We start from the raw sequence: 20,467 nt of genomic DNA, 5'->3' as shown, positions 1-20,467 counted from the left end.
AAATAAAAGGGGCTGAATTAAACCAATCAGCGTGGGGTGGGTGATGACCTTTAATTGCGATGTCCCTTTAATTTTAAAAGAAAATCTACCGGCCGTTATTTTCCTGAGGATTTATATTAAATTTATTGCCGCCTTGTCTCCCCCCCCCCCCCCCCCCACCGCTTTTGAAATGTTCCGATCCAGAGACCGTTGCCTCTGGAGACGGTAAAGAGAAAAGTTTCTTTTTAAAAAAAAAATAGTTTGTTTTCTTTTTTAAGTTGTTGGTAGGCGGCGGGCCCGCCGCTCCAGGGGGGAAGGCCCGGCCCGGCGGGTCACGTGATATCGGCGCAAGATGGCGGCGGCGGCGGCGGCAGCGGCCATGGACGAGGAGTTTGAGGATGCGATCGACGTGGAGCCTCTGGAGCCCACTCTGGCCAACATCATCGAGCAGAAGTCACTCAAGTGGATCTTTGTGGGTGGCAAAGGAGGGGTAGGAAAAACCACTTGCAGGTAAGGGAGTACCCAGCGCGCGTGTGCGTGTGTGAGTGAATTTTATATATCATTATAATCAAAAGCAAAACACTGCGGATGCTGGAAATCTGAAATAAAAACAGAAAATGCTGGAAAAGCTCAGCAAACATCTGTGGAGAAAGAAATAGTTACTGTTTCAGTTCGAAGACCTTTCGTCAGAGCTAGTTCTTGCTAGCTGAGCTGTTCCAGCATTTTGTCTATTTGTCTGTGTCTCATGTGTGTATAATAAATACATTGTACAATATATATTTTCATATGTGCTTGTGATGTGTGTGTGTATATATATATGTGTGTGTGTGTGTATATATATATATATGTGTGTGTGTGTGTTATAGTTACAGGTGCTATGCTATTGGATTGAAAATTGTAGCCCAAACTTATTACTCTAAGGTGCTTTTTCTTTCCAACAGAGCGAATATCTAGACTGTCTCACTCAAAAAAAAAGTGAAAATCTTGTCTCCCAACAGATTTTCCTTTTTAAAGGGTTGCTGCTTTCCCATTCTGGGTAAAGAAGTTTCTCCCAAGAGTGGTTAGAATGTGGAACTCGCTACCACATGGAGTGGTTGAGGCAAATAGCATAGATGCATTTAAGGGGAAGCCAGATAAGCACATGAGGGAGAAAGGTATAGAAGGATATGCTGAAAGGGTTAGATGAAGAGGGGTGGGAGGAGGCTTGGGTGGAACATAAACACTGGCATAGACTAGTTGGGCTGAATGGCCTGTTTCTGTGCTGTAGACTCTATGTAGCTTTTTGCCAAACTGGAGTTGGGGAGAATTGCTGGCTGCAGCCTCTCTCTTGATTTTGATGGTCTGCTTCACAAAGAAACTGATAGGGCTGGTGTAAAATGTAGACTTTAAAAATCTATTTAGTGGCTGTGCTACAGTAGAAGGTTGGCAGATTTGTGAAATAATAGCTTCATTTTCTCCCAGATGCTGATTTGACAGCAAAAATGACACCATGGCCACATATTGCAACATTTTGTGAGGTGCTGAGGAGCCAGTGTAACTGTACCCCATCCAGCAACTTCAGGAGAGTGTTAAGAAAATTGACACAGGCTCAAAGAATCTGATTGTGGGCATTACATCTGGTCCTTTCTCTTCTGTCCCCTGATTGCACCAAAATCACTGAGTATGGGGCATTGTCTCTGTTCAGTCAGTACAAGATACATGTGCAGTTGGAAATAAGGAAGCAATAAATGAGGACCTTTCTCAAATCGTGCCCCAAATGCTTGCTTTTGATGTTTGATATGATTGTCTCTAATTGTAAATGTGTTCTCCAAAACAGCTGCAGCTTGTCTGTGCAGTTGGCAGAGGTTCGGGAGAGCGTCCTGATCATTTCCACAGACCCAGCCCATAACATCTCTGATGCATTCGATCAGAAATTCTCCAAAGTTCCAACAAAAGTGAAGGGCTATGACAATCTGTTTGCTATGGTAAGTAAAATGTAAGCAGTGGCGGACAACTGGTGTAAAAAATATGTTGTGTATGGGTTCAAGTAATTTATCTGAGTGAATGCGATAAACCAATTACTGATGATACAATTGTTGCTGTTATTTCTGTAATCAGGGATTTCATATATGAGCAAAAAACAGTCGCTAGGCAAAAGATGCTGCAGCTACTTTGTACTAAGAGTCCTATTCAAATCTGATACATGGAGAATTAGAATATTACATTTTGTGGATTTCAAGGCATGTGTTTCTGTGCTAAGATGAGACTGAGTGCCAAAACAGTGCTTCAATGTTGCAGCTTTCTAATTTGCAATGATGGTAATTCTGATTGGGAGACAGTTTATGAAAATAAAGTCTAGCACAAGAAAAGACAGTTCCGCTCATTAAGCCCATTCCATCCGGAGTCCATGTATGATTATTCTGTCATGGACTTCCATACCCCCATGTTAACCACCACCTGTTGGTTTGCAATTTTTGAGAACTTCCAATCTCCTCATGGAGGAATCAAGCAGTGCTATACCTCAATCTTTGTTTGCTGTAGATATTAATTCAGGTTTTAATTGACCCTAAATCAATTACCTGCTCTGAAATCTGTTTGAGTTTCACTGAAACAAAAACTTTGAATAATCAGGTTATAGTAGTTTAGTGTTATGGTACTAGACTAGCAATAAGAATTCATGATCAAATCTCATGGTGGAAAATTGTGAAATTGGATTTGATAAATTGGTAATTTCTGGGCTGGCACCAAGGGGGAGAAAACATGAAAGCTGCTAGATTGTTATAAAAACCAAATTGGTTAACTAATGTCCTTCAGGGAAGGGAACCTGCCACCCCTGCCTAGACTGGCTTAGGTGACTGTAGTCCCACATTGCAGGTTGACTCTTGGACTACTTCAGAGGGCATTACTAAGCAACCAGAGATGGGCAGTACATCATGTAGCCTTCCCTGCATTGTCCACATCCCAGGAACGAATAAACAAATATATCAAAAATATACATTGTGTTTATTTTAACAACTTGCATTTATATAGCGTCTTTAATGGAGTAAAACGTCCCACTGTGCTTCACAGGAGTGTAATTGGACGAAATTTGACAGCCAAAGGAGATATTAGGACAGGTGACTAAAAGATTGGTCAAAGAGGTAGGTTGTCAGGAGTGTCTTAAAGGAGGAGAGCGAGGCAGAGGTTTAGTGAGGATATTCCAGAACTTAGGGGCCTAGACGGCTGGTTGGGCAAAGGAAAGGGGGATGCAAAAGAGACCGGAGTTGGAGGAGCTCAGAGTTTTCGGAGGGTTGTAGGGCTGGTCACCTGGTTTTGACCACAAAGGCTATGGGCCCAGACAACATCTTGGCTGTAGTGCTGAAGACTTGCGCTCCAGAATTAGCCGCGCCTCTAGCCAAACTGTTCCAGTCCAGTTAGAACACCAACAATGTGGAAAATTGCCCAGGTATGTCCTGTCCACAAAAAGCAGGACAAATCCAATCCGGCCAATTACCGCCCCATCAATCTACACTCAATCATTAGCAAAGTGATGGAAGGTGTCGTCGACAGTGCTATCAAGCGGCACTTACTCACCAATAACCTGCTCACCGATGCTCAGTTTGGGTTCTGCCAGGACCACTCGGCTCCAGACCTCATTACAGCCTTGGTCCAAACATGGACAAAAGAGCTGCATTCTAGAGGTGAGGTGAGAGTGACTGCCCTTGACATCAAGGCAGCATTTGACCGAGTGTGGCACCAAGGAGCCCTAGTAAAATTGAAGTCAATGGGAATCGGGGAAAACTCTCCAGTGGCTGGAGTCATACCTAGCACAAAGGAAGATGGTAGTGGTTGTTGGAGGCCAATCATCTCAGCCCCAGGACATTGCTGCAGGAGTTCATGAGGGCAGTGTCCTAGGCCCAACCATCTTCAGCTGCTTCATCAATGACCTTCCCTCCATCATAAGGTCAGAAATGGGGATGTTCGCTGATGATTGGACAGTGTTCAGTTCCATACGCAACCCCTCCAATAATGAAGCAGTCCGTGCCCACATGCAGCAAGACCTGGACAACATCCAGGCTTGGGCTGATAAGTGGCAAGTAACATTTGTGCCAGGCAATGACCATCTCAACAAGAGAGTCTAACCACCTCCCCTTGACATTCAATGGCATTTCCATCACCGAATCCCCCACCATCAACATCCTGGGGGTCACCATTGACCAGAAACTTAACTGGACCAGCCACATAAATACTGTGGCTACAAGAGCAGGTCAGAGGCTGGGTATTTTGTGGCGAGTGACTCACCTCCTGACTCCCCAAAGCCTTTCCACCATCTACAAGGCACAAGTCAGGAGTGCGACGGAATACTCTCCACTTGCCTGGATGAGTGCAGCTCCAACAACACTCAGAAAGCTGGACACCATCCAAGACAAAGCAGCCTGCTTGATTGGCACCCCATCCACCACCCTAAACATTCACTCCCTTCACCACCGGCGCACCGTGGCTGCAGCGTGTACCATCCACAGGATGCACTGCAGCTCTCCAATACCTCACCCAAGGGAGATGTTCTTGCTGAGTGAACCCAATGAGGTTCAGCAGGTTATTTAACAACAGAAGGCATCAGGCTTGAGCTGCATCCTGTTTCTCACTTGATATCCATGATTTTTGACGAGGGGGTCATTTGATGGTAGAAGGAACCATGGCCCGCTAGTGTTGGAGGCCAATTTGTGCAGCATGATTTTGCTGCCCCAACTCTGATTGACTCAACTCGACACAGACTACGAATTGAACCTGGGGCTTCCTGACAATTAAAGGCTTTCAGTTTACCTGCTATGTGAAACAAAGCAGCTTTGGGAGTTTCATATTCTGTACGAGCTTGGATTCCAAGAATGTAAGAGAGCTGAAGATTTAAAGCTTAGTTGTTATTTTTTCCTTTTTTGTTCAGGAAATCGATCCAAGCCTGGGAGTGGCTGAATTACCAGATGAGTTTTTCGAAGAAGATAATATGTTGAGCATGGGTAAGAAGATGATGCAGGAGGCGATGAGTGCATTCCCAGGCATTGATGAAGCCATGAGCTATGCAGAAGTCATGAGGTAATAGGAAGGGAGAGGGGGACGGGGAGCGAAGGACCCAAAAAGATGTAAATCTCTATTTGAAAAGTCAATGGTACGACAGCGTTTACACCAAAAGATAGCAGTTTACAATATTTTTGCCCAAGAGATCTGATTTAACCTGCACGTCTGTGTGTTTGTTTAAATCTGTAATATTTAGGCTTTGAAATTTATGGAAGAAATAAACTTGTGGTACAGTATCCCCAGTGCCTTTATGAAGAATAAGGTTCATGCACGTGACTTCCCCATATAGCAGGTTTTTAGCAGGTTTACAGTCATGTTCAGCATTCCTCCAACTCACCCGAGGAAGGCAAAACTGGGCCTTGACTTTTAAGCTGGATTGTTACTGCGCTGGGAGCAGCTATATTTGTGAACTGGTGCAGGAACGATGCTAACGGCAGGGAGAATCCTGTGGAACTGCTATACTTTCATTTAGGGTGAGTGGGTTAGGGTGAGTATATTTGTAGCAATTTAAAACGTTCCTGTGCACTTCATCTCTTAATGTATATGAGGTGCAAACTAGCAAAAGGTAAAATTAGGACTAATGTCAAGATGTTCTACAAACAAGAGTGATCAACACTTGAAATGGATTTCCAGATAGAGTAATGGAGGAGCAAATCCTGGAATCATTTAAGAAACCGTTGAATGCATAAGCTAAGATGAAACTTCTGTACCCTGAGTGGTTAAATGTGGAACTTGCTACCATATGGAGTAGTTGAGGCGAATAGCATAGATACATTTAAGGGGAAGCTGGATAAACACACAAAGGACAGATATAGAAGGTTATGCTGATGGGGTTAGATGAAGAGGCTCGCGTGGAGCATAAATGCTGGCATGGGCCAGTTGGACCGAATGGCCTGTTTGTGCTATACACTCTATATAATGAGTCTTTCTGTCTCTATCCTTTGATCCATACTTTGTCAGACATGGAGTGTTTACCCCCTGAATTCTGTTTAGATTATCTAAATGAGGCTTCAAAATCTTCTTTTCTGTTTGAAAAATGAGCTGTGTTGGTGGAGGAAGGAGATGGGCAGGAAAAATGCTGACAATTGCTAACAACGTGCTGGTCTCTTGCTAAATGTTAGTGCTGCATGGATAGTAAATCTTGTTGGGCACTGGGCCCCCAGCCCACTGTTTATCCTGCTAGATCCAGGGCTCCACATCTGTGACAAATCTATAAAAGATGCTTAATTACGTTTTAGCTGGATTATACAAAGTGAAGCCCTGGCTCTCAAAATTCTTGCAGATAATTGGCAGGGTGGATTACCATGGTTCCCCTTGCATGTTGATCTGCACAGGCCATTTGTAATGTATAGAACCTACTTGATACAGACCCATGTATTGCAACATTTGAGCCTTTACATGTGTTGTAGTTTGAGCGTGTTAAGATTGCGTTATGGAGTTGGGCAGATTCGCAAATCTCTCCGGTTAAGTTGTTCGAGGGTATAAAAGTTGTGTGCACAAGTATGCTGATTTGCAGGTGAACATGGCACCAAACAAACATTTACTGTAGATAATTTTTAATGGCCTAACACAGCCCCTTTTGTTGACTAACGTTTTGGTATGTGTTTTACAGGTTGGTGAAAGGCATGAATTTCTCGGTGGTGGTGTTTGACACAGCGCCGACGGGGCACACACTACGACTCCTTAACTTTCCCACTATCGTTGAGAGAGGCCTTGGGAGGCTAATGCAGATTAAGAACCAGATCAGCCCTTTCATCTCCCAGGTAGACTAAACTGATGGCTGCATCTGTTCTGAAACTGGAGACAAAATAATGATGGTGAATTGGTGATAAGAACTAGACTCTTGTTGCTCCCCCAGTGCAGTACTTCAATTTACAGACCAGAAGGTCTTTTGGTTGGGGGTGGGGGGTATCCAGGGCTGATATAACCAGGACAGTGGGAAGGGTGCTACAACTTGCTTCAATGTCCATGGGCTAGGAAGTGACAATAAAACCAGACAGTATTCCTGGTGCTACCCAGTGACCTACACTGGAAAGTGTGTAAGTGTGGACGTCTGCCCTGTGCTCAAATAGCCTCCCAAAACCCAGTCTATAATTGCATGTGAAGAACTGCCACTTCAAAGTAAGAGGACTGCAGCACCACGATCAACTAAGAAATCACTCCTTTAAGAGGAGAGTACAAAATTGGGCGAAGGAAAATTAAAATTAAATAAAGCTAGATGTTGAAGTGTCCTGTGTATTTTAAGTACAATTTTTTTCAGTCCCTGAGGCACTCTCTCTAATTGCAGGGACTCCTAAAAGTTTATTGAAAGCTTGCACATGTTTAGGTTGTTGAAATACTTGGATGTCACTTGAAATCGGCTGTGTGTCTCTGATATTATGCAATGTAATGAATCTTGTCGGCTCTGCTTAACCAGAGAATGCCACACAGATCGCATGTGATAAATTTAAACAAGACTTGGGAGAGGTCTTCTGCCAGTTGATAAAACACCCAGTGTGGTGCTGAGTCTGTGCCGGTTTAACTGATCTTGGTGGTGCAGGGTACTTCAGCTGGTCTTAGTGTCGTTGGGTCAGCAAGGGGAAAATCGGCACTCTAGTGACCTAATGGGATGGATGCTGTATGCCTATCAGAATTATCACTCCCCTGTGCTGCCACCTCCAGATATTTGCCTAACTGATTAGATGTGACAAATGGGTAATTCTGGTACACACTGGCAGCCAGCAGAGACTTGCATTGGATTGTTCACAACGGTCGAATTAGAATTCATTTGCATCTAAGGCACTTTTAAACCTGGTAGGTCCATTGAGTTTGCCTGGATTGGAATCTGCCATCACTCTTGATGGCAGATTCCAACACATGTTATAGACGTGGAGTCTTGTCTGTTGACTGCGCGTGTCGGTAAATCGTGGGTGTGATACCCACAGCTTCCTGTTGTGCACGGGGAAGGTCCCACACCAAACTGTGCATTTGGAAAGTCAGTCCTTAATGTTAGAGCAATTTAATTTTCATTACTTGCATGCAGCCTTTTGGAATAGAAATAGCTAGGATACCTTGCTTGCAGTTTAAATGTAAATAAGGCTTTGTGCGGTGACTCTTAAATTAAAAAGCTAATTAAGGTGACTGTGATGTTCTGCAAATGTTTAACTTCTGAATAATTGGCACTTGCATTGTCAGTGATCTGTATAATCTTCAATTGTTAGCTGTAAGATCAATCTGTGCATGTATTTAATCACTACCTGCATTCCAGATGTGCAGCATGCTCGGACTCGGTGATATGAATGCTGATCAACTTGCATCGAAGCTGGAGGAGACCTTGCCTGTCATTCGTTCAGTCAGCGAGCAGTTTAAAGACCCGGTAATTATCCCTTAATCGTTTTTTTTTCATTTAACGGAAAATCAGTGGTGGCTTGAGTTTTAATGATTTAACTGAAGTTGTCAGTCTACAGAATCTGAATTGGGCTGTGGAATTTTTACTGGAATAAACACCTGGTACACATTTGTAATGCAGCATCCTTTACTAACCACTCACTCACTGTTACCTTCCTCCCACAATATTCAGAAACCCAAGCTTGGTGTCAGCTAATTGGCTTTGGTTTTTAAATTTAAAGTTGTAACTACAGATATACCAACCCCCAGATTTTGGGTGACACTGGCAAGGCAGTATTTATTGCTCACCCCTAGTTGCCCTGAGAGCACTAAGAGTAAACCGCATAGTGTAAGACCGGATAGGAGTAGCAGGTCCCTGCCCTTCCCTGTGGGCAGCTTTTTAAAAATCTGATGCCAGCCCACAGATTACCAGATATATTGAATTGAGTTTTAGAACTTGCCATGGTGAAATTTGAACACTCAACTTCTGGGTTGTTAGTCCAGTACTGCAACTGCTAGGCTACCATACCCTATCAACTAGCATTACCAAGATGGTTCCTGTGAGAATAGAACTATCTTGCACTTCAATTTATTTTATTAGGAGGGACTGCAATATTCCCGACATATCGCCTGTTCATGCATCACACAAAAATGTTCCCTTTATTCCTGTGTCTTTTGACTTGCAGTACATTCCACCACAGCTTGTCTTCACCTACTGGGGGATAATCTCAGGAAAATGCCCAGCCAACCTTCCGCAGTTTGGTTTCTGCTCTTTTCTCCTGCCCTAACCCTGTGTTTTCTCTCTTTTTACCCCCCCACCCGTCGTTCTCATTCCTGATTTCCATGTATACTTTCTACAAATGCAAAGTGCTGGTTTCTTTTTAATAAATTCCTGATTGCTTTCCAATATTTATACAGCTATTATTTCCAAAATTCTGGAAGTAACTGCAGTGGCCAAAGATTCAGAAACTTAGAACTGTGTGAATTTTGTGGTTTAAAGTCTTTAATTGTGTGTATGCGCATGTGCGTGCCAACTGAGTGCATTTACACAGAGCCTCGTTTACACAAAGAATAGTGTTAGTGGGTTCACTGCACTAAAAGTAAAGTTGCTGTATCTGGAATCTGATTTCAACCTGAATCTGGAACAAAACGGGCGGAGACTTGCTGGAGAAGGGAGTCTCGCTGGACTTCACGGATTTACACTATGACCTCTTAGCATCACTAGTCATTTCACTTCTCACCATTTTAATGTAAAGGCAGCCTTAATTTCTTCCAAATGAGCCTCCTGTATATGTACGTCAGGCTACAAGCTTCTAAAGGAAATGGGCTCTGTTGGCCCTGTATGGATGTGTGCTACTGAGTCATACAGATCAGGAGGTCCCTAATCACTACTTGGTTAGCTGATCTTGTCTGGGATGGGAGTGGGGTGCTATGGTTGACCTTGTTGACCCTGGATTTGAGAGTGGGGGCAGCAGTGGGTGCCAGGGTTCCTACTTATGATTGCTATCCAATGATTCCTCGTTGGATTCCTGTTTGTATGTGTAAGTCTGGCGTGGAGGTTGGGAACGAGAAGCGGACGGGTTCAAGATTGGTTGTGACTGAAACGTAGTTTGCTGACACATGAGGAATAGTAACTTAGCAGATGTACTGGAGGGCTGTTGATATCTGGGAGACCTTTCCTAACGTGAATGGCAGTATGAAAGAAAGACTTGCATTTATATAGCGCCTTTCAGGACGTCCTAAAGCTCTTTACAGCCAATGAAGTACTTCTGAAGTGTAGTCACTGTTGTAATTTAGGAAACGCGGCAGCCATTTTGAGCACAGCAAGATCCCACAATCAGCAATGTGACGATAATCTGTTTTAGTGGTGTTGGTCGAGGGATAAATATTGGCCAGGACACCAGGGAGAACTGCTCTGTTCTTCAAAATAGTCCCATGGGATCTTTTGCGTCCACCTGAGGGGGCAGACGGGGTCTCTGTTTCGCGTCACCTCCGACACTCCCTCAGTACTGCACTGGAGTTTCAGCCTAGATTTTGTGTTCGTGTCACTGGAATGAGACTTGAACCCGCAACCCTCTTAGTCAGAGAGGAGCGTGCTGCTCACTGAACCACGGCTGACACCTAAGGGATGCAGGAGAAAGTTGGCAAAAAGTGAAAGGAAATGTATTGTATGAAACAATCTGGTATTATTTCTACTGCAGTCACCTTTTTATATATTGGTTTACTGAGACCTGAGATGATTGTTGCCTGATAATACATAAACCAGTTCTAAGGTCTTTTCTTTTTGCCCCCCCACAGGAGCAGACCACATTCATCTGTGTTTGCATTGCTGAGTTTCTGTCCTTGTACGAAACAGAACGACTAATTCAAGAGTTGGCCAAATGTAAAATCGACACCCACAACATCATTGTAAACCAACTGGTGTTTCCAGACCCTGGGGAGAAACCATGCAAGATGTGTGAGGCACGGCATAAAATCCAATCAAAATACCTAGACCAGGTACTATTACAGTGGGCCTGAATTTTCTATTTGGATGAAATATTGTGCACAGAAAACATGACCAGCTAATTTGTGACTGCATTAGTCAAAGGTTGAAATTGGACCAAGTTTCTTTTATTTAATCTTGAGTTTCTTTGGGGGTTGGGGAAGGGGTTAAACCCATTCCAGACTGTACCTAATTTGAAAGTCAATCAAAATATAAACTGTGTTAAGGAACAGGATTGGCCATTCAGTCCCATGAGCCTGTTCCGCCATTCAGTTAAATCATGGCTGATCTGTAACTCCACTTCATTGACCTGTCTTTGATCCATATCTCTTGATACCCTTACCTAATAAAATCTGTCAATCTCCATCTTGAAAATTTCAAGTGTACCAGCATCCACAGCCTTTTTGAGGGAGGGACTTCCAGATTTTCACTACCCATTGTGTGTGAAAAAGTGCTTCCTGATTTCACTGTTAAATGGCCTTGCTCTAATTTTAAGGTTCTGCCCCCTTGTTCTGGATTCCCCCATCAGAGAAAATAGTTTCTCTCTCTACCCATTTGAATCCCTTTATCAAGATCTTGATCAGATCACCTCAAACTTAAGGGAATACAAACCAAGTTTGTGCAGATTTAAAATGTAATGCCTGATTGAGAAGGGTGGGGGGAAGGGAAGAGAGGAGACAGTGAGGGGGACGCATTAAGTACTGTCCAGACTTCGCACTCACAGATTTTGTTTTGCTTTGACCAGGCACGAGTTTAAAATGGGTGTACTGAATTCTGCTAAAATTAGTTTGAGTCCAGGATGCTTGTGATTGTTGAATCTACAAGATGAGTTGTTTTTTGGTCATTCACACCTTTAGCATTGGCTGAATGAAACTGAGCTGGCAGCTTGAATTAGTTTGTGTGTGTGAATAGTGACCTCCTCGTATGTGGTACTTTAAATAAGTTGCTGTATTCCAAATAATTCAGTGTGTCAAGCACTTGGCTATTTCATTTGTCCCTCCTCCCCATTACATGTTGCGCTTTGCGTCTTTTTTTTGGAAAGGATTTTAGCTCGTCTCTTTTTCCCTTCCAGATGGAGGATCTGTACGAAGATTTTCACATTGTGAAGCTCCCGCTGTTACCTCACGAAGTCAGAGGCACCGACAAGGTCAACACTTTCTCCAAGCTCTTGCTTGAGCCTTACAAGCCACCCAGTAAATGAACAGACTTCCCTCATTCCATTAGAAATCTAGGATTTGTAATTTATTAACACTATATATGTTTGAAGGAGGAGCATGGGTGGGTTGGTGGGGGTGGTGGGAGATGTGTGGATGTTATTTATTGCTTGGGCCAGGTTTTTTTTTGGTCATTGTAATTTTATGGCGGTGATATTGCATACACAGGGCCTGTGCAGGTCATGTCAAAGCTGGGGTTGTGGAACAAAGCATTATTGATATAAAGCTTTGTTCTGAGATTGCCGACTTTGAAGGTAATGACTTTCAAGCTTTGACTCTTCCCACCCCCCGCCTCCCCTCTCTTATCCAGTCCCCTCTATAGTGAGCCAATGATCTGAGACTCAACACTGCCCTCCTTGCTTCTCCTCTGCTATCTTGAGATTCACTCAGTGTGAGATAATTTTTGTGCTTTCTAATTTAACGGCCTCCGCAAGGAAGTGCATGGTTTATGACTAGTAGCAATTCTGCTACGAAACAGAGACCCAACCCCCTCCCCACAGATGCTGCTACTTGAGAGTCTGCGATCTTGACATTGAGAAGCTAGCCCATTAACCACTGAGACCGGCAACTCTTTCACATTACGCCATGTTTCATGTCGGCACCAGCTTAGTGTCTGCTGTCCCATTGTATTTGTGAATGGGAGCCTGCTGCCCAGTATCAGGCAACAGGTTCCCATTTTCATAAACCAATTTGGCAATCTTAATCTATCCCATGACTCTTACATTATTCCATCCCACCCCCCCATAAGATCTTAACCTAGCGCATGTTGAATGCAGCCTTCTATCTCGCATAGACCGTGGATCACACGAGAAAGAGACTGATTATTTTCTTTTAAACCAAATACAAGACTAACCCTTTTAACTGGTATTGCTTGTTCTGGTGTTGCAGGACCTCTGATTTAGTTTTGCGTGCACGACGCTCAAGTGAAACTTTACCCCTGTAGACCTGCTGCTGTGAATGCTGTCCGTGCTTTATGGGATAATTTTTTTTTCAAATTTGGAAACTGTTTTAATGAAGAAACCGGTTTAAAGAAATCCTGCCCGGACCTAGTATTTTTGAATGTGTTGCTGTGGCTGCATTGGGTCTGATTCCTGATTCCCTTGTGGACTTTTTTTTTAAAACTTTTTTTTTTAAGGTTGTTCACGGTCTGGCTCTGTTCCAGATGTGATCGATGGTCACCTGCCTCAGCAGATCCTGCCATGGGTTTGGGGCCAGATGTGGGAGGTGGATCTTGTATACTTTCAGACTACCTCGTCTTCTCACCTGAGAAACATGGCTCAGCTGGTTAAAATAATGAGCCGTGACAGACCAGGATGATCGCATGACTGATCCCTGGGCTTTGCCAAAACGATCTGACCTCAGTTGGGGCAGTGGTGGGGATGCTGCAATTGGCTCCAGCGACCCGGACTAAAGGAGGGCGAATTAGCTGTGGTTCCCACTCCTGCTTCTCATCCTCCTGGACAGATTTGGGCTCGGGTGTCACCAATCACTGTCTAGTTTGACACGAGTGGACCTTGGGCAAGGCACAGTTCAAATGGTGCCCATCTACAGGCAGCACTTTTATTTGCGGTGGAGGGGGGGAGCCTCATAATTTGAGAGCAGAAATACAATAAACACCTAATTATGGTGTTATCACTACACAAACTTATCACAATCATTTTAATTGTGATGTGCAATGCCTGTGATTATTTTTTGAATCCATAATTCTGAAAGCATCAATAAAGTCATAAAGCAGACTAAATACCACAGGAAAGGTAAACGAGTGACTTTGATGGGATCAAGTCCCTGTGTGTTTAGTTTCACTCAAATTTTCAAGCAGTTGTCAGTAGCTTGAGAGATTGCTCCCAAACAGTATAGTGACTGTTGAAGGTGGAGTTGCTTGAAAGGCACAGGTGCTGGGAGAGAGGGCAGTGAAGATAAAAACCAAACGCATTAAAAAGCACTAGGTTAACCTTACCCTGATTTTGCTCATCTTTAGGTGATTGTTTTCCTAAACTGTTCTGCAACAGACCTGTCTCCCATTAGCCAAACAACAGGGTGCTGTGCATCAGTCTTGACCATCTCAAACCCTCTACCGAAGGAGGGGAGATGATACATAACAAGGAATAGTTGGGCTGTTTTGAGAAGTCTGTCCTAACCTACAAGTGACAAAAGTAGCTTGTGGAGTCTGACCTTTCTTGTTTACAAGTAGAATAAATTCCTGATCCCACACCAAGCGTCCTTTTTATGCAGAGTGACTTTTTTTGGCTTCCCCCAGTGACTCGTTTGATAAAAGGTATTATGCACCTGAGCAATGCACACCGGGAGTTCCCAATCTGTATTGAGTTAGCTGAGCTCAGGCCAGTTGTAGGAGGTCCAGCGACTGGCTTCAGCATCCTTGATCTGGAAGATGGGCAACTCAGCCGGGGTCCTGGCTCCTGATTTGTTGTGCGGTGACCAGCTGACCCCTGTTAGAAAATACATACTTGTAGATATCTGGTGAGGGTGGGGTGGGGGGTTAATGTGATGCCCCCTCCCACCCCATGAATCAATAGTTTGTGACCCTCTGCCTCAGCTTTCCTGTGAAGAACGGTTACGTAGGCGAGATACTGGAAGGAGGCGAGTGACTGAGAGACCGGAACTCAGCCTTCGGGAGAGGGAGAGAAAATTGGCAAAGGAAAGCTTTTTTTAAAAAAAATAGAAACACTTCACACTACAGGCTGTTAATGTGTGTTGGTATAATGAGAGAGAAGTTTGTAATACTACAAGGGCTAAACTAAATATTAAATGAGTTGTATTGCTTGCATCAAATTCTGGGATGGGGAAAAATATAAATTAAAACTCTTCAAATATACAGTCACTGCGGGCTGCTGTGTTCTTAAGAACTTTGTTGATGTAAGACGGTTATTTACAGAGCAGCACTGTTGCCGCGCTCAACTGCTGGTCAATAATGGCCATGACACTGTCTCCCTCCTCCTCCCCTCTCCCCAATCCATAACTGGGGTTTGCATCATCTCGTACTCCCATTTATATTACCACTGTTGGCAGCAAAATAAATGAGGTGGCATCAGAGGCAGGGCACACCACCAAAAGTAGTGCCAGCTGCCAGAGGCAAGCATTCCCCCCCCCCCCCACCTCCCCCAACCTCCCCGTCTGGGGCACTTGAAACACTTGGCTGTGTCCCCATTATGGCTGTGAAGCACTTTCACTCCTACTGGCCCATGCAGCTGTTGGGGAAGGTAGTCAGGACAAAAAAAAAACGCCCTTAAATTGTAGAAACCACCTGCAAAGTAAAGCGAGCAGTTTCCTTAGCACTGGGATCACGGCCAGTATTTTAGAACCACTGTCTGAAGTGGTTCTGTAATGTGGCATTTGGTGCCTTTGCGTTCCCACTAGAATGCCGTTCTGGTGTGTCTTTGATACGGACCATGCTGCAGCAACAATGGGTGTAACTCCCCTCGCTCGTACTGGGGCAGGAACCTGGAGATCACCTTTAATCCACACTGTATGCTTCAGTGCAAGGAGTGATGATGATCCCCACCCTGCTCTCTAGTGCTGCGAAGTTGCTCGTCTTTACGCTACTGGCAGGGGACCTTCTCCGATGTCCGAGGAAGGTCCCCGCAGTATCTGACTCTTCCACCTTCGGCCCGTGCTCGTCTCCAGAATAAAATGGCCACCTTGGTGTCCAGCAGTGGCCAAGTCTGTTGGTCAGTGTCCCCTAAAGGGAAGTACGTCCAACCTCCTTCCAAGGTGATGGGTGGGTCTTCTGGATATGTAGAATCATTAAGCACGGAAGGAGGCCATTCGGCCCATGGCACCTGTACCAGCTCTCTGGAAGAGCTATCCACTTAGTTGCAATTCCCTTGCCCTTTTTAGATTTTTTTTTTTTCCTCCCATATTTTACCCGCTTGCCTTTTAAAGCCCTGCCACTGCTGTTGGGAGGATATTCCATGTCGTAGAAAACTTCTTTTTTAATAAAACAATCTAACCTTTTTTTCTTTCAGTGATACCCTTTAGTTAGTTACTGACTCACTGACCAGTGGGAGTAAGCTTTCCCTAGTTAGTTTCCCTCACAATTTTGAATGGGTTAGAAACTTGAAACTAAAATGTATGCTGCCAACTTGTTGTGCCTTCTGCCTCCAAATAAAATCATCATAACCTGCAGTGGTGTAAATGTTAGTGATTTTCAGCGCAGTGCTGTGTGTGAACCCATCACTCTCTCCGAGACCTAGTGTGAATGTAGCTGTAGAAATGACAAAATCAGTTGTTACCTTTTTTTGAGGTATTTGGGACCCGCTGTTGCTAAGATAGCAGGTCTATGCGTAGGCACCGGTAAAGGGAGTGTGGGAGGAGGAGGGAGGCGCAGGGGAGGGGGAAAAGAATCTGAGTGATTCTGCTGCTTCCAAAAGCTGCTCCAGTCGCTTTAAAAAAGAAATGAGCTGGAAATGTCCCCAGTGGATTAGTGAGTAAACGCTGATGTTTAGCTACAGGTTTAGTCTGTATGCTGAGTTAGCTGTTCTTGGCCAGAACAGTAACAAAAGGCACCATAATTGGTCTCGTTGTCCCAGGGCGAGGGAGGGGAAAATTCAGTTAAAAGGTTGCCCTTCCCGGTCGCTACCCAGTGGCTTCTGCTGCTACAAAGTCCGCCTGTGTGGGTGCCTAGTGAGGATCGGGCTCGGCTGTGACACCCTCCTCTAGTCGAATAGTCTGCTGCCACTCACTAAGCACGTATGTGGACGCCCACTTGGGCAGAGTAACCTGCTGATGCCTGTGAAACCCAAACCCCAGAATGAATTAGTACTCGTGATGGAAGAAATATGTGAGTCGTATAGATTTGATTTTTTAAAAAATTGCATTTCTATACGCATTTCACACATCCCAATGCGGTTCCTTGAGATGTACAGTCACTGATAAGTAGGCTAGTGAGGCAGCCAGTTTGTGCACAGCAAGGTCCAAACGAATGCCGCATGAGATAAGTGACCAGTGAATCTGTTTTTAGCGGTGGTAGTTGACATATAACTGATGGCAAGGCAGCTGGAGAACTTTCGCCATGGGATCTTTTACATACAGTTGAACTTTCAGACGGGGCCACTGTTTAAACCTCTTAAAACACTATCTCCGATGATTCAGAACTCCCTCTGCACTATTCTGGAAGTGTCAGTTTAGATGATGTGCTCAAGTCTGTAGTGGGGCTAGAAGCCATAACCTCTTGACAGAAAGATAGTTAAACCTTCCAGCTTGTTTTGTTTTTAAATTAACCCTCTGTTTCCAAGATTACTTCTGGCGGCGATAAAATAAAGTGAGCTCAGGCAGCTGCAGATCACTGTCCATTCTGAGTAATTTAAAAATTCCACAAAGATCTTGACTTTTAATAACCGGTAAACTGGTTGCAGATTATACTGTGGTGAAGTTGAAATGACTGCAGAATTGGTTTCGAAAATAAAACAGTGAGTGCTGAATGCTCTCTGTGGCTGCTGGAGGCAGATATATAATGGTGATTTTTCAATTGTTTTGAGTGGGGAAAGGTGGACCATTGTAACTTTTTTTAAACATAAAAGTATCCCAGATAGCCTAGATTTATCCAAAAGTTTGTATTTCTGTTTGCTAGTTTTCTTTTTAATTGCCCTAATTTTGCAGTTGTGTAAAAACCTACGAGCGACAAACCAGTGCAAAATGCAGTTCAATAAAGCCTTTAACAGAACTATTGGTGTTTGGCCTCTTGCTTATGGTGAATTTCTATTGGAGCTCATTTATGCCACAAGCTTCACAACGAACCTGATGAACAGGGGAAAAGGTTTTAAACCTGATACGATGGCAGCCACAGCCCCGACAACTGGTACGACACGAGTTCAGGTTCACAATCCTCCGGAGCGGAGCGTTACCAGTCTTCGGCTGGTTGCAAGGAGGCACGAAGCAGATTCCTCCCAGCGCAAGTCGACCTAAGGGAGTTCGAGTGCCTGTGGAGCTATTACCCCAACAAGCCAGTATCTTTAGGCGAGGAGAGGGTGGGAGATTAATTGATCAAACCGTAGGGGAGGTAATGAGCCAAGTTACCAGGGGACACTGAGAAGAAGTGCAATTAGGAGGCGAAAACCAAACAAAAAAAAAGTTTAAAAAGCCTACAAATAATTTTTGAAATAATACTTGGAGCCAAAAGTCTGTTGTAAGTAAGAATTGGGGAATAATTTCCCTGCACATGCTGCAGTATCACCTCTAAGCCTGGTGGGGGTGCGGTCTGCAATATTTCCTGTTGTAAATACCTGCACTGATGTCATGGATCAAATGGCATTTTCTTGCTTTAATCAACAGTTTAAAACTAGAGGAAATATCTTATTATTAAACATTTCGCTCCCCCAAAATGCCTCAGTAGGTAAATATACTGCCCGGTCCAGGCCTGAGCCGTATAAGCCAAGAAAGTCCTGGGTTCAGTCCCAGTTCTGCTGAGCTAGTGAATCTCAGCTGGGACAACAGTGAAGGTTCTACTTTTAGACCTAAATGTCACCACCCCCCCCCCCCCCCCCATCCCGTGCAATAGAAAGGGGGAGGGAGCCAGGGTTAACACTCCTGATCACTATCCTGCTGCAATCTATCCCAGGAGGAGTCGGCATCCTCAAGAGAGGAGGGGGAACATTTGATTAAAAAGAAATACTTCTGTTATGTGCATGTGAGAAAACCAAGATAAGCAAACCCACTTTTTTTTAGTTCTTATGGAAAAATGGTCAGAATGGTGGAATTCAATTTCTGAAACACCAATAAAAATCATCGTAAGACTCAATCAGTCATCTCCTGTGCGACATGACCACAGAGCAAACGAGAGCAGGAAGGCCAAGCTGATCTATTTCCCCCCCCCCCCCCCCACCAATCCAAACCCAGGGTTTGCTACTGCTCTCCCAACTCATTAACATGGACTACGAGATATAATCAGGGACTTCTGGTCTGTATGGCCCAGTACTATGCAAGGCAGCCCTTTTGCCAACTAGTGCATTGAAATATATCTGTACATATACCTCTATTTAATAGAGGTGTTCAAAGTGATGAAAGGTTTTTGATAGAGTAAACAGGGAGAAACTGTTTCTGCTGGCAGGAGGGTCGGTAACCAGAGGACACAGATTTACGGTAATTGGCAAAAGAACCAGAGGTGAGATGAGGAGAAATGTTTTTATGCAGCGAGTTGTAATGATCTTGAATGCGCTGCCTGAAAGGGCGGTGGAAACAGATTCAATGGTAACTTTCAAAAGGGAATTGGGTATACACTTAAAGGGGAAAAATTTGCAGGGCTATGGGGAAAGAGCAGGGGAATGGGACTAGTTGGATAGCTTTTTCAAAGAGCTGGTACCGGCATGATGGGCCAAATGGCCTCCTGTGCTGTAAGATTCTATAAAGCACAGAATCCCAAGTAACTGATACTTTCTGGTAGTAAGTTATACAGTGTGAAACATCACGTCTGGTATTCTGCGTAGACCTTTTGAACTGATGAATAACAGCTTCAGACCTTCTCGCATAAACATCAGCAACTTTTGTGGGTTTTTGTGCCACTCGAGGTAAGGAAGTGCTGTGAAATGGAATACTTTATCCATTTACACTGTCTATAAGAAATAGGAGCAGGAGTAGGCCCATACGGCCCCTCGAGCCTGCTCCGCCATTCAATCGGATCATGGATGATCTTTGGCCTCCACTCCACTTTCCCGTCTGATCCCCATATCCCTTGATTCCCCGAGAGTCCAAAAATCTACCGACCTCAGCCTTGAATATACTCAACGGCTCAGCAGCCACAGCCCTTTGGGGTAGAGAATTCCAAAGATTCGCAACCTTCTGGGTGAAGAAATTCCTCCTCATCTCAGTCCTAAATGGCCGACCCCTTATCCTGAGACTATGCCCCCTAGTTCTAGACTCTCCAACCAGGGGAAACAATCTCTCAGCATCTACCCTGTCAAGCCCCCTCATAATCTTATATGTTTCAATGAGATCACCTCTCATTCTTCTAAACTCCAGAGAGTATAGGCCCATTCTACTCAATCTCTCCTCACAGGACAACCCTCTCATCCCAGGAATCGAACACTGAGCATTCCCAGATCAGGATTGTGGGATGAAAGAAGGGAGAGAGAGAAAGAAAATCAGCCAGTGTCCTACTCCTGACTGCCATCTAGTGGCCCCTTCTAGTAAGTGCACAGTTGTGTGAATTGGATGAGGGCTGGACTGTGCCTTTGAGGAGCCAACAATATTTAAGCAAAGTGGGGTGAAGTCCACGCTAGGGTAGATTGCAGAATGTCTGTGGAAAGTGTGGCTACAGGGATTGATCTGCCCTTTTCTACCCACTATCTTCTAAACTCATGTTGCGTAGGACCCTTACAGTCACCAGACAAGAGTCAAAAGAGTTTTGGAAGATGGTGACTGGAGCATCTATCATTTCTTC

The 20,467-nt window shown here is 44.3% G+C and overlaps 1 protein-coding gene across 1 annotated transcript; it reads left to right on the top strand.

Moving 5' to 3' along the window:
• The first annotated feature begins 150 nt into the window (after positions 1-150).
• get3 (guided entry of tail-anchored proteins factor 3, ATPase) lies at positions 151-17,758 on the top strand. Its single transcript, XM_067973042.1, has 7 exons — positions 151-489; positions 1,796-1,943; positions 4,880-5,028; positions 6,623-6,773; positions 8,258-8,365; positions 10,675-10,875; positions 11,934-17,758. Exons 1-7 carry the CDS (start codon positions 332-334, stop codon positions 12,060-12,062), a joined length of 1,044 nt encoding a protein of 347 aa, XP_067829143.1. The 5' UTR covers positions 151-331; the 3' UTR covers positions 12,063-17,758.
• The last annotated feature ends 2,709 nt before the right edge of the window (positions 17,759-20,467 follow it).

The sequence above is a fragment of the Heptranchias perlo genome, chromosome 37 (genome assembly GCF_035084215.1).
Source record: "Heptranchias perlo isolate sHepPer1 chromosome 37, sHepPer1.hap1, whole genome shotgun sequence".
In the NCBI taxonomy this organism is placed as follows: Eukaryota; Metazoa; Chordata; class Chondrichthyes; order Hexanchiformes; family Hexanchidae; genus Heptranchias; species Heptranchias perlo.
The sequence above is the reverse complement of the archived record's forward strand: the minus strand, read 5'-3'. Positions and strand labels throughout refer to the sequence as shown.